The 12945-nt window shown below is 45.8% G+C and overlaps 1 protein-coding gene across 1 annotated transcript in view; it reads right to left on the bottom strand.

Moving 5' to 3' along the window:
- ltk (leukocyte receptor tyrosine kinase) overlaps window positions 1–12945 on the bottom strand; it is an 87750-nt gene that overhangs the window by 40054 nt on the left and 34751 nt on the right. The window contains 5 exon segments of the mRNA XM_084045745.1: window positions 377–537; window positions 756–856; window positions 1610–1759; window positions 9364–9498; window positions 11680–11819. Of these exon segments, the coding sequence (XP_083901871.1) occupies window positions 377–537; window positions 756–856; window positions 1610–1759; window positions 9364–9498; window positions 11680–11819 (687 nt within the window).

Genomic DNA, 12945 nt, shown 5'->3' with positions numbered 1-12945 from the left:
TTGCTCATACTACAGCGTCACACAAAAGCATCAAAAGTAGCAGACGTGACGCGATACATTTTGAGCTTGTAGATCTGTCCTGTCATCTGCGTTATTAGCACAAATAGCTTAGCTTAAACGGTAAACATGGACTTACTTGGCTCTTGGCAGACACCAAGAGCGCTGAAGCGCGATGCTCCGGTGCTGGGGAGAGGAGCGATTCAGCGTGTCTTTACCATAGAAATGCATGGCAGACAGACGCTGGCAGCTGGAAACACACCTTAATGTATTTAGTTACTTCCCACCACAGCCTCTTCCATACCATCAACATGATCACCAGTGAGTGACTCTAACTCTCCTCCATCCTCTTTTCTACCCCCCCCCCCCCTTCTCTTACCCATGATGAAGGCCAGTCAGCTGAAGAGTGATGTCTTGCCAGTCGTCTGTCCACTGGCCGTTTCTCTCCCAGACCAGAGGTGAGGTGGCCGTACCATTCTCTTTGACAGCCACCACCACGGTACCATTGTACTCTCCAAATACATAGATGGAAAAGCGTAGCTGTGAAAAGAAATTAAATGCAATACATTGAATAATATTTTTTGTGTGATGATTAAGTCTTTGATTGATTGATTGATTGATTGATTGATTGATTGATTGATTGATTGATTGATTCATCCATGCAAATTCAAGCCAAAGCGCTGCTTTACCATATAACACAAAATGAATAGGAACTCCATTAAATAATAACTAGCCATGAAGTAGGATCACTGACTGACCTGGCAGGCATTGGTAGACACTGGTGAGGGGAAGGAAGTGCTTTGAACCGACGCCTCCTGATGGGGATCACTCGGCCGTACTGGCAGAAACAGGAAATGCCCTGGGGGAGTGAAAGAAATGTAACACAGTGGAAAGCTGACGGAGACATCGAGTTGTTATAGATTGCTGTTGACAAGCTCAGATATTGTACAGGGGGGAGGCTGTTGAGCTTTTCAGTCCCCATCACTGAAACAATAAATACTGAAGTGTCTCGGCTTGACGCCTGAATTAAGCTGGACCAGAACCAACAAGCCATAAAATGAAACTCTTAAATGATGTCCATGTACGGGGAAGTCAGCTTAGGGGGAAAGTGGGTTTAAAATAAAGGCATTTTGAGCCGGGGCTCCATTGCACTACAGTTCTAGATTTAAACTGCCTATTCTGTGCGTGCTCACGTCCGTTATGTAATTTCCTACGGCACTAATCTCACAAAGCATTCTTGCACTCAAGCCCTTAGGCTATCCTTAATGTTTAGAAAACCAAAAATAACAGCCTGTTCGAGCCATAAAAGAAAATAATGACTTTTGACATTTTGTAATACGAGAAACGTGGAAAAGGAAACTTTGGGGATCATTTTTGTTAGTGCATACATGCATCTCTCCACACCCCATTAGCAGATTACAATGGGACATTGAATGGAGTTCCCCCAAATCTGAAAATAAGTGCAGTAGTAAAGGATCTGAGTATCACTGTAACACACATCAGACCTGCTATTTTTGCTATGAGTACAGCTGTGCCTTAAGAATTGCCCACGCGCACACGCACACGCACACACACACACACACACACACACACACACACACACACACCATACCCGGTGTATTCTGCAGTGTGATGCCTTGCGTTGCTTGTCTCTCCATCAGCTCATCTCCCGTGACCCTCCTCCAGGGTGAGTGCTGATGGGCCACAGACCAGCCACATGCATCCCCTTCAAATGAACAGTGGGAGCCAAATGGCAGAGCATCTGTGGAAGAGGCAGAGTATCTTAATCACATTTAACTGACACTATCTCTATTCAATGGGAAAGAATCGTTACCTCAGGTAAGCATTGCTTCTAAGAGGTTTGATCCAAAATAGGGCTGCAGCTACAGTATCCATTATTTTCTTAGCGATTATTCTATCGATACATTTTTTGATTAATCAAATAATCGAAAAGCGTGTATTCTTCGATAATTTGCTTTATTTTTGCTCATGACGTCTCAGTATGCATCGTGTTGTCAGCTTGTAGATATGTCCAATCAAATAAGGCTATATTACAGACATACCGTATTGTGTATACTGTAGAACTAAGTCTATATTTGAGAAATTCCACCATTACGGTGCCCCCCCCCCCCCACTCTGTACCACCCCCACTCCAACCCATCACTCTCTCAATTGCTCACAGTACATTGATTCCATTACGGGCCAAAGCAAAGCTGTTCAGTTCACAGCGTGAGCGAGTGTTTGTCTTTGCATGGGATGACAGATGTTCTGACTGTTGAAAGAGAGTGGAAGGACAGGAGGGAGAAAGGAGACATTGATTGATTATCTAAAAACTTACTTTATCTACAGTATATTTTCAAAACTGGGAAACAAAAACATGGCATTAAAACATAATACTGTGTGCCTGTTCATGACATTTACAGTATATAAATTTTGAGGCATGTTTTTCTTTTTTCAAAGAACTAGGAAAACAGGCTGTCAAATTCATAAAAGTACTGTGTGATTGAAGATCTAAAGAAAAAAAATGTTTTTCTTGAAGACAAGAACGGCTTTGCACAAGGAATACAGCTCTACTGTACTTGCCATATCATGCACCATAATGTGCTGGTCCAAATTAATAGTATCTTGCATCAGTAGGATTTGTATGTTCAGTACGTGTATATCTGCTATATAAAGTTCAGGTTATGTCTGTGGGTCTATCTGTAACAGGCGCGCAGATATGTTTATAGGACACATTGTCGATGGAATAACGTGGTAACCGCAGAAAATGAATATGCGTGATGCCAGCGCATATCGGACGTCACAAGCCCATATTATATGGAGATACCATGACTGTGTGTTCCCGGATTATGCCCATATATGGAGATGCAGCACCATTAGTACAAATCATCGTTGTTAGGCAACGGTCCATGACATGTGTGGTGTCCAGTTGATTTGTAAAAACATAGTGACCAGCACAACACAAGCCATTGTCAACACAGCTTGCAACCTGGAACCCACTATCATGAATGTCCTGAATTCTGCTCTACTCTCCTCAGACTCCTCAGACTCCACCATAGACATTCTCTTCCAGCTTGGTACCACCCAGGATCCTGAAACCAAAGACAGGGTTCAGGCACTTCTACAATGGGTCCGTGACATGAGCACAGGTTCAGCCTCTTCCTCTTTAAAGGAGTATGGCCTCCCCAAGCCTTCACCCTCCCACCTCCACTGTGTTGCGGCCATCTTGTGGCACAGCTATGAGCTGCCTGTCGACTATGACCTCCCTGCACTGCTGGACAGAGAGCTCTTTGAGCTGCTGTACAACTGGTCCATGTCGCTGCCCTTTAACATGATGAAAAAGGCTGTGGATAGCCTCCTGTGTTCCATGTGCCACATCAACCCAAATTATTTCTCCCTGCTCATGTCCTGGATGAGCATTGTGGCACCAAGCGCCAGCCATTACCAGGCACAACACCACCGCCTCTCTATGACCGATGTTGGCAAGAAGCAGCACTATGCCAACACCACTGCGGCCAGCTGTGTGGGACTCACAGATGATTCAGAGCATGCAAGACCGCCGGTCAATTTGTCTGTGTCACAGCTGGCAACACTAGCGGCTGCTTCACAGTCCCCGGGAGCCATTAAGCAGCTATTAGACTCTGGCTTCCCCTCCCTGCTGGTTGAGAGCTTGTACCAGCTCTGCTGTGGCCTCCTAGCCAGTGCCGACCTGCCTCTTCCTGCAGTTGCCACCGCCCACCACCACCACCAGGCCCACTCAGCCCCGTCCGCACCCAGCCAACCACTTCTGTCGGCAGAGCTGGCTGTGCCGGTGCTGCACTTCCTGACAGAAGTGGGTAACAGTCACACAATGAAAGACTGGTTAGGAGGAACGGACGTCAGCCTGCTCTGGACGGCCTTGCTGTTCCTGCTGTGCCACTCCAGTGCCATAGCGGGTGCATTGGGTGGGGCTGGCAGTCTCACCACTCTGGAGGACGCCACGATGGCCTTCTTCCTGCAGTGCATCTCCGGCCACCCCAACAACCAGCGGCTTATGGCACAGCTGTTGTGTGAGCTCTTCCAACCTGCTCCCCAGCGAGAGAAAGTGCCTGTTTCTGGAAACATCTCAGGCTTCATCCAGAAGCATTTCTTGCAGCTCATGTTGGAGCAGGACAGAGTCACAGTTTTTGTCCGGTCTCCCTTTCCCCTGTACAAAGGACGCAAAAGCAAAAACGCTACCAGCCACGTGATTCAGCACCCCATGTATGGAGCAGGCCACAAGTACCGCACCCTCCATCTGCCCATCTCCACCACGCTGGCTGAGGTCCTAGGCCAGGTGTCATACTCCCCATACACCACTGCCAAGCTAATTAATGAGGATGAAATGAAAAGGGAAAATGGAAAATGGAGGAAGGGGCTACGGTTTAGGGGGGGACGAGACATGAAGAAGCAGTCATTCTTCTACCACATCTACCACAAACTGCTTCCAGGTCATGCCCTCCCAGTTGACCTGACCCTGGCCCAGCTGCTGACCCTCCTGTACAACCTCAAGCTGCCACTGGGTTACCGTTCTATTGACCTGACGGTAAAATTGGGCTCCAAGGTGGCCTCCAAGAAGTCTCTATGCACAGAAAAAGTGGCGCACTGTGACATGCTGTGCAGCTTCCCCAAGATTGAACCCATGACGCTGGTTGACGAGTGCCCGGACATGGCCATTGACGAATCCCTGCTGGAGACCAGTCCCATCAAGTCATCACTGGAGGTGTTTTCCGGCATGGGTGGCCTATTGCTCATCGCAGAGAGGCTGCCTATGCGTAACCCTAATGCAATACAGCAATATGGCAACAAGGCTAACGAATACGCCTGGGACTGCTACCAGGACCACCAAGCGCATACTTTATCCAGGTCAGTGGACGCCTTCAGCCTCTTCCTGCGGCTTCCCGGCTATGCCGACGTCCTGCTCAAGGAGAAGCATGGCCAGTATCTGTTGCGCCTGGTCCTGAGCATCACAGGCGATAGAGAGGGCGATCATATCCTTAAGTCTTCGTTGGCCAGTGAGCTGCCCATGCTACCATTCCACCTGCTACAGTCACTGTTGCGCAGCACTCCCCTTACCTTGGATGACGGCGTGCTGCGTCGCAAGGCCTTTGAGATCGGTGCCATCAATCACATCCTGTCCTGCGTCTCAGCCCTTAGCCATCACATGCCTCACTTTCCAAACTCAAGTCCCAACGCCTCTGAGCCTCAGGGGTCCAGTGGTTATGGTGAATATACTATTAAAAAGCAACAGCTGTACTGGCCCAAGGGAACAGGCTTCAGTTCAGAGTCGTCCACAGTCTATGATTTTGATTTGGACATGTCCACCAATCCATATCCACATATCCATTCAGATATGGACATATCAGAGCAGGCTCTTACTCTTACCAAACAGTATCTGCAAGAGGAGTATGTCATCTCCCTATTGCAGGTGCTGGCTAGCTACATAAATCCAGAAGGCTCTGCAGGTGTCCCTACAGGGGAAAACAGCACAAACAGCAGCAGCACAGCCTGGCCCTCAATGCTGCAGGAGGTGCTCAGGCAGTCCCGCCTCATCCCCTTCATGTCCTCCTACCTACACAACGACTCTGTGATGGACATGGCACGCCACATGCCCCTGTATCGGGCGCTGATGGAGCTACTGTGGGTCATCTCTACCTGCACAGCCCTGGTGCCTCTACTGCTGCCCCTTTCCGGGGAGGAGTGCTCCAAAGGACAGACCTCCATCAGCATACTGCTGGCCAAGATGAAGACCTGCATAGACATGTACACTGCCTCAGTTCAAAGACATTTACAGTGCCTCAGTTCAAAGAAAGACAAGAGCAGAGGTATGGTGAAGATGGGTTCAGATAGTGCAGATGGCTTGACACTGCTGGGGTCAGAAATCCAGAGAACATCTGAGATAGTTTGCACTGCTACCACCAGCCTACGGCAGGCCAACCAGGAGAGGAAGCCCGTAGAGTCTTCAAAGAAGAAGTCGATCCCACGCTCCCTAGAGGAGAGATACGTTGCTGCCATGAAGAGGCTCCAGTTCGACATGTTTGATATGGCCTCGGAGGACAATAAAGGGAAGTTGGCCTTCCATGTCAACTACCATTACAAGTCTAAGGTGAATAATACCAGCAATGCCAACAGTGCTGCTCGTGCCCGCCGCCTGGCGCAGGAGGCCGTCACTCTCTCCACCTCTCTGCCTCTCTCCTCCTCCTCCAGTGTGTTTATCCGATGTGACGATGAAAGGTTGGATATCATGAAGGTTCTCATCACAGGCCCAGCCGACTCTCCATACGCCAACGGCTGCTTTGAGTTTGATGTGTACTTTCCCCAGGATTATCCCAACTCCCCTCCACTGGTCAACCTGGAGACAACAGGGGGCCAAAGCGTGGGCTTCAACCCTAATCTTTATGAAGACGGAAAAGTATGTTTAAGTCTCCTCAACACTTGGTCGGGGAGACCAGAAGAGAAATGGAACCCACAGAGTTCGAGCCTTCTACAGGTACTGGTGTCTTTGCAGTCTCTGATCTTGGTGCCTGAGCCTTTCTTCAACGAGCCAGGTTATGAATCCATGCGTGGTACCCACAGGGGCACCCAGAGCTCCCGTGAGTATGATGCCAACATCCGGCAGGCCACTGTCAAATGGGCCATGCTGGAGCAGATGCTCAATCCCTCCCCATGTTTCGAAGAGGTGATACACAAGCACTTTTACCTGAAACAGCCAGAGATCATGGCACAGTGCGAGGCGTGGATTGCAGACAGCAGGAACAAGAAACACGCTGCCGCGCTCAAGAGCCACACAGCCCAACTACGAGAAAAACTTCTTATGCTACCCTGCCCTGAGGGCCTGGAGCCCAAATAGGAGGATTTCTCAGAAATTAACCAATGTCAGCCCAAGGTTTTTGGTGGCCCTAAACCAAAACTGTGTTTCGGTCTAAAACATCCCCTCAAGCCCAGCCAAAAAGCAAGATTAGAAAAAGCCAAAATAAAACGCCCAAAAAATAAGAAAAATTAAAATGGTAACATGTACAGTATAATATGCTAAACACCATACCATTTAAAATGTGTATGATAGTTCCAGTAAAACTGAAACATTTGGATAAATAAATAAATCCCACACAAACAAATCACAAATATCACTAAATATGAAAAATACCCTGGGATTGACTTCCTTGTCCTACTGGCAGTGTGCACAATACATTTTACGTTGATCAACGTAGTGGTCTGTGGCCATACTTTAGCCACGGACAAGACAGAAAGACAGAGACAACACACACAGTGGACAGTGGACCCCCCCCTGCTGATGGTGACTAATTAAATCTTTAAAATCAGATAGGCCTATTCATTATGCTTGCATAACGCATGGTCACAAATAAGATAGTTAGCCTACCATTAGCCTATATTTAGGGAGATTTGGCCTTTTATAGACAAAAATGTCGGTTCTCTGTGTTTCCTTAATTTTATAGAAAAGAAAGGAAAGGAAATTCGAGATAGAACACAACACATAGAAAACAGCCCAAATTGCGCATTTCGGTCTATAAACCAACAGCTCATAGCGGCGTACTGTACAGTAGTTGCGAGGTCGAGATGAAAAAACAAAACAAAACAAAAACATATGCAGCCCCTTGTGGCACACAACAAGCCCAGCGCCAGTAGAAAATACAGATTGGTGCAAATATAATCCACAGAGGGACAAAAAACATTTGATTATATATCTATCAACAACAAAGCACCATATGCCGGGACATTGATTTAGTGTTCCGTGAGTAGGCTACTCACCCAACAATTAATAGTGTGACTTTAGGTCACTGAAAGTTCTGGCAGAAAACTTGTAGTTAGTCAGATGTCTCTACTTTTCCATGAGATTCACACAAGACTGGGCAAAATGGGGGGCAAACCAGTGACCTTCTGATTCACAGGCGGCCTTTTTACCCTCTCAACAACGGCCGCCTGTAAACATGATGTATAACATGTACGTCATCGCCACATGCACATCTTAACATTGTGCTGCATCTAGCCTTTTCAAAAGCACTTCTGACAGCCAGTTGGTAGCTGATAATGTTCCTTATCATTGTTGCTTGAAAGTGGCCTTGATTCCAAGACTAATAAACACGGTTGCAATAGTTTTTTAAAACAGCAGTCTTATACAGTACATATGTATACAATCATATATTTGCTGGAATGTGTATGTTGATAATTAAATCATGATTTAAATGTCTGTGAGCTGTACACATGTGAAAAATCTATTGATCACACTTAACTTGAGGAACTGATACTGCATTTCTAATTAATCTGGAAACTATTATTTATCAAGATGTCTCAATAACGTATGTCTTAACAAAACGTGTCTTAAGACCTATATTGATGGCTTGTGTATATTCCTATGCAGTATCTTCACTGTTGGACGCTCTTGCATTGCAACTGAGTTGCAACGTGGCCACTTGCTGGCTAATCTAATGCCTCCAGCCAAAGGATTATCAATTTATCATGGTCTTAAACTTTAATACAGTTAATGCAAGTGGCATACTGGCTGCCAGCACTGTACTGTACCACCACTTTCTGTCCTTTTGGCCTGGCCTGCTTAAGTACATCTCTGCATTGCATAACACTCATGCCCCACCCACACACTGCCTACCCCCCAGCCCAAGATCTGCATGTACGTGTCTGATTTTATCATAATAATCTGAAAGAAAAAACTCCTGCACACCGTCTTCAAATTAGGTCTTGGGTTAATGGGTTAATATTCAAGTTGTGTGTGGATGTATTAATGACACAAACAGTTTAAATGAATGCAAATTAATCACAAGAAATAAATGCTCCCCATGTGTAAGGACCTTTATGCTTAATGCATACTCTGTCATAGTACATCACAACACATGAGCTTGCAGATATTTTTGGTGTGCAATGCTGTTGTCTGACGAAGTAAAAAGCATAGTCTGAAGCTGAGTAGCTTGCTATCAGTTTATCCAGAGAGGCTGAAACAATATAACAAATGAATAGCAAAATTCAGTTCACGCACATACCGTATGTGCTTTTCTAGCTTAAATCGCCTAAAATGTGGCCTGAATTCAGAAGATTAATCGCTGCTTTAAGCATGAGTTGAAAAATATGCCAAGTCTTTTTCATTGTCATCCACATTTTTGTACAGTGGTTTTGCTACAGTAACTCTGTAATTATGTTTGAAACAATTGCTACGAAATCTGTGTTTTGCTCAGACTGCAGAAACCAATTTGACAGGATCACTTTAGCGCCAAACAGTTTCTGGCTTTTTGAGTGACGGCTGTGTAAAGTTTATTTACCAGCATCACACTGTTTGACCCACATCGGTCTGAGAGTGATACGAGAAACTGCAAGACTCACCACAGATGAATCCCTCATCCTCTCCCAGAGGACAGTCACTGTGGAAGTCACACACTCGGCTCTGGTCGATGCATCCTCCAGTGTCACAGTGGAAGGACTCCTCACACTCTGCACCCAGATCTTGGTCATGGTGACCTGCTGCAGAAAGAAGCTATGTAAGGGATAATTGACACCGTGCCGGTAGTTGTTCAGAAATAACAACTTCAGGATGATTAAACACCTCGGCTTTGCTTCAGTGTTTAATCATCCTGTCGGGTGTTATTTCAAAACGAATGACACGTGTAAAAGCATACATTTGATCAAACAGGTGTAAAACAAGCCTGACTTGCTTGCTCGTTTCAAGTGCATTTTGCGTGTCGTCACACACTGTGCCTCTCTTAGCAAGACACTGAACCCCTAACTGCTCCCAATAAGCAGGTTGTTGCCTTGCATTGGTTGCCTCTGCTGTCATCGCCGTCATTGAATGTGTACTGCCTTAGCATGTAATGTGTAACAGGGTATCTGTGCTGTTGCAGTGTGTGTGTGTGTGTGTGTGTGTGTGTGTGTGTGTGTGTGTGTGTGTGTGTGTGTGTGTGGACGAGGACAGATTTGCGTAGAATTTCTCAAACTCTAAAAGGCAGGTGCAAATTAGGACAAGCAGGCTACAGTATAGAGGAAGGCTAGAGTGGAGATGACAGTAAGGAGACACGGATAGGCGACTGGTCTCGAATACTCAAAACATAATTAACCACTGTGGAGTGTCGCTAGGCAACCGCCTGTCAGGTAAGCACCTCAACGGGGAGAGACAGTGGGACAGTGGCAGAGCACGGCCAAGAAGACCACGCCCCAGTCTGTGACGTGTCATCGAGGGACGCTACCTGCCAATCGACCTGATTTGGGCGCACCTGCGCTGGCCAGCTGGGAGCATACACTATGAAGAAAAGCACTGTCTCAGCCTCAATATTCACTGGCTCTCGTCTCCACGTTGATCAGACGGGTGCTCAGGCGGTAAGCGATAACCTCCACTTACTCTCCTCCATATCCTTGGTGTTTAAGCGACATACTAATGTAGTCTTTTCTGTTATAGGCAAAACATATGACCCTGCTGAAGTATAATGGAAATGTGCATGGATTGAAATGCATGACAATGTGCAGGAAGGAACTACAACGCATGGAAAAGGGCACGGCACAAATCCCGATTGGGAAGAACCTATGTTTGAACTGACCTTATTTACTTACCTTTTGGAGCTCTCCTCCATTACCTCTGTGCCATTATTCTAAATAAATGCCTGTTTAAGGCTTTCAACATACTGTCTCTGAGTGTTGGTTTGGTTCAGTCTTCACACCACATAAACCCTATATACTTCCGTTGACCGTGATCATGTATGGGTCTATACTTGGTTGGTCCCATCCTTTTTCCCCTCTACACCAAACCCATTAGCCAAAAATAGTTGATCTACTGTACAAGCCTGCAATGCATTGTGAGCATTGGCTATTTTTGCAGAATGTTTCGCCTTCATTTGATTTCTACTTTGATAGTGCTATGACAATCTATAAATTCCAAGGAATCTCTATGTATGTGTCTGTCATTCACATATCTTGGGAACTGTTCATCCGACCGACTTCACACTTGGTGGGAGTATTGCTGAGGACACAAGGGAATGCAATGTTGAGTGTGAAGTTGATTGGTTGAGCGGTTCTCAACAGTGCAGCAAGCAGCAGTACCGGGAGCCAAGCCGTCGGCCGCTCTGAATGAGCATGCACTCCAAACGGCCACACCCTGAACAGGCACTACACTATATCAGTGTTGGCCCTAATAGCATTGGAATCCAATGTTGTGCCCAAAGGAGCTGCTGCCCTCTTAAAATAATTTCATTAGTATTGTTTTCACTGGGAAGTTACGGTCTAAATTCTATTTCACAGACATCCACACCTCACCAAATAATACATCTTGAAAGTTTCAATGTCTGCTGTGCCTGCCAGTGTTGTGATCTGTGGTTTAATATGATAGGCCAATGTGACGAAAGTTAAACTGTTTGATACAGAATCTACAGACATGTTTTGTTTTAGCAAATACACAGCAAAAACTCAGAGTGTACAAATAAGAGTCACAGTGTAGAAGGTTTTATGGTGTGTGTGTTTTTTTTATGTTGTGTGCTGTGAACAGACCATGGACAAACACCAAGACCAAAATAAAATAACCTAGCTTCAAGGAGGCTCAGTAAAGACCTTTGAACTACAACTGCTACTGAAGCTAACATCCAGCCCTTGAAATTATGAGCAAAACCACAATATAGTAAAATACAGTATGGCCTCAGAATGAGGCATTGAACTCACCCAGATCACAGTCTCTGAACTCCAGTGAATCCACCGCCAGAGTGGCTCCTTCCTGCCACACAGAGGAAGTGTAGAGCAAAGTCACCAGGAAGGGCTCGTCCACTTGGCCAATGACAGCTTCCAGAACCTCCCACTCAGCTCTGCAGTAACCAATTACAGACAGATGTTTTGGAGATTGTGTACAATGTTGAGAGTTTGGGCTGTATGGCCCTTGACTGATTTCAAATACTGTCTTAACGGTTTAGGAAATATAATGTTTGAAATATGGGACCATAAAGAAGAGAAAGTGTATGCTATTAAGTCAAGTGGAGTATCAAGTAAGGAGTAAAGTATAGGCAACTGCAGTATACTTGCATACTGTACACACACACACACACACACACACACACACACACACACACACACACACACACACACACACACACACACACACACACACACACACACACACACACACACACACACACACACACACACACTCCCCTGGGAGTGGGCCATACTGAGATAAATGTAATGCATCTAATTTATCTCTCTCTCTCTCTCTCTCTCTCTCTCTCTCTCTCTCTCTCTCTCTCTCTCTCTCTCTCTCTCTCTCTCTCTCTCTCTCTCTCTCTCTCTCTCTCTCTCTCTCTCTCTCTCTGCCCTACCCTGCAGGCTCAGATGCTACAGACTGCGTGCACAGCACCTGTTTGTGCCACTGTTTACAGAATGTTGCCAATCATCAGTGGGAACGCTCGCATAATTATCTTTATAGTTATAGTTATCGTGCTTGAATGGCCCTGTAGGCTATATGGCAAATTGGCTGATGATGGCAACGCATACTTGACATATAATATGGATAATGGCCAAGTGAATTCTGTTTTCACCCTCAATGAGTGTCTCAGAAAGTGTCACCTAAATTGTTGAAAGCGAGTGTTGAAATCGGAGGATTGCAAATCATTGTGCGCGCATTGTGAACCCACCTAAGCATATCTTATCAATGATGCGCTGCGTCAATACTAAGGAAACATTTGCATTAAAACCAGCTTTTACCTGGTCTAAACGCAGAGCGCACACCCAGACCCACACCTCATTTTAAGACCAACACACCCCCACACACAAAATTCTGTGAAAGATCATTTGATATTTACACAACAAGCGATACAAATTAGACTTGCACTTAGACTTTATACAAATAAAAGACAACACTCCAGTATCAATCAAATTCATACTTGCTCAAATACTTTACACCTGATTAATTCTTATTTGCCGGTGTCTTGCACCAAA

Source organism: Gymnoscopelus microlampas (genome assembly GCF_963454915.1).
Source record: "Gymnoscopelus microlampas genome assembly, chromosome: 20".
NCBI classification, from domain to species: Eukaryota; Metazoa; Chordata; class Actinopteri; order Myctophiformes; family Myctophidae; genus Gymnoscopelus; species Gymnoscopelus microlampas.
This window is presented reverse-complemented; position numbering and strand designations above follow the sequence as displayed.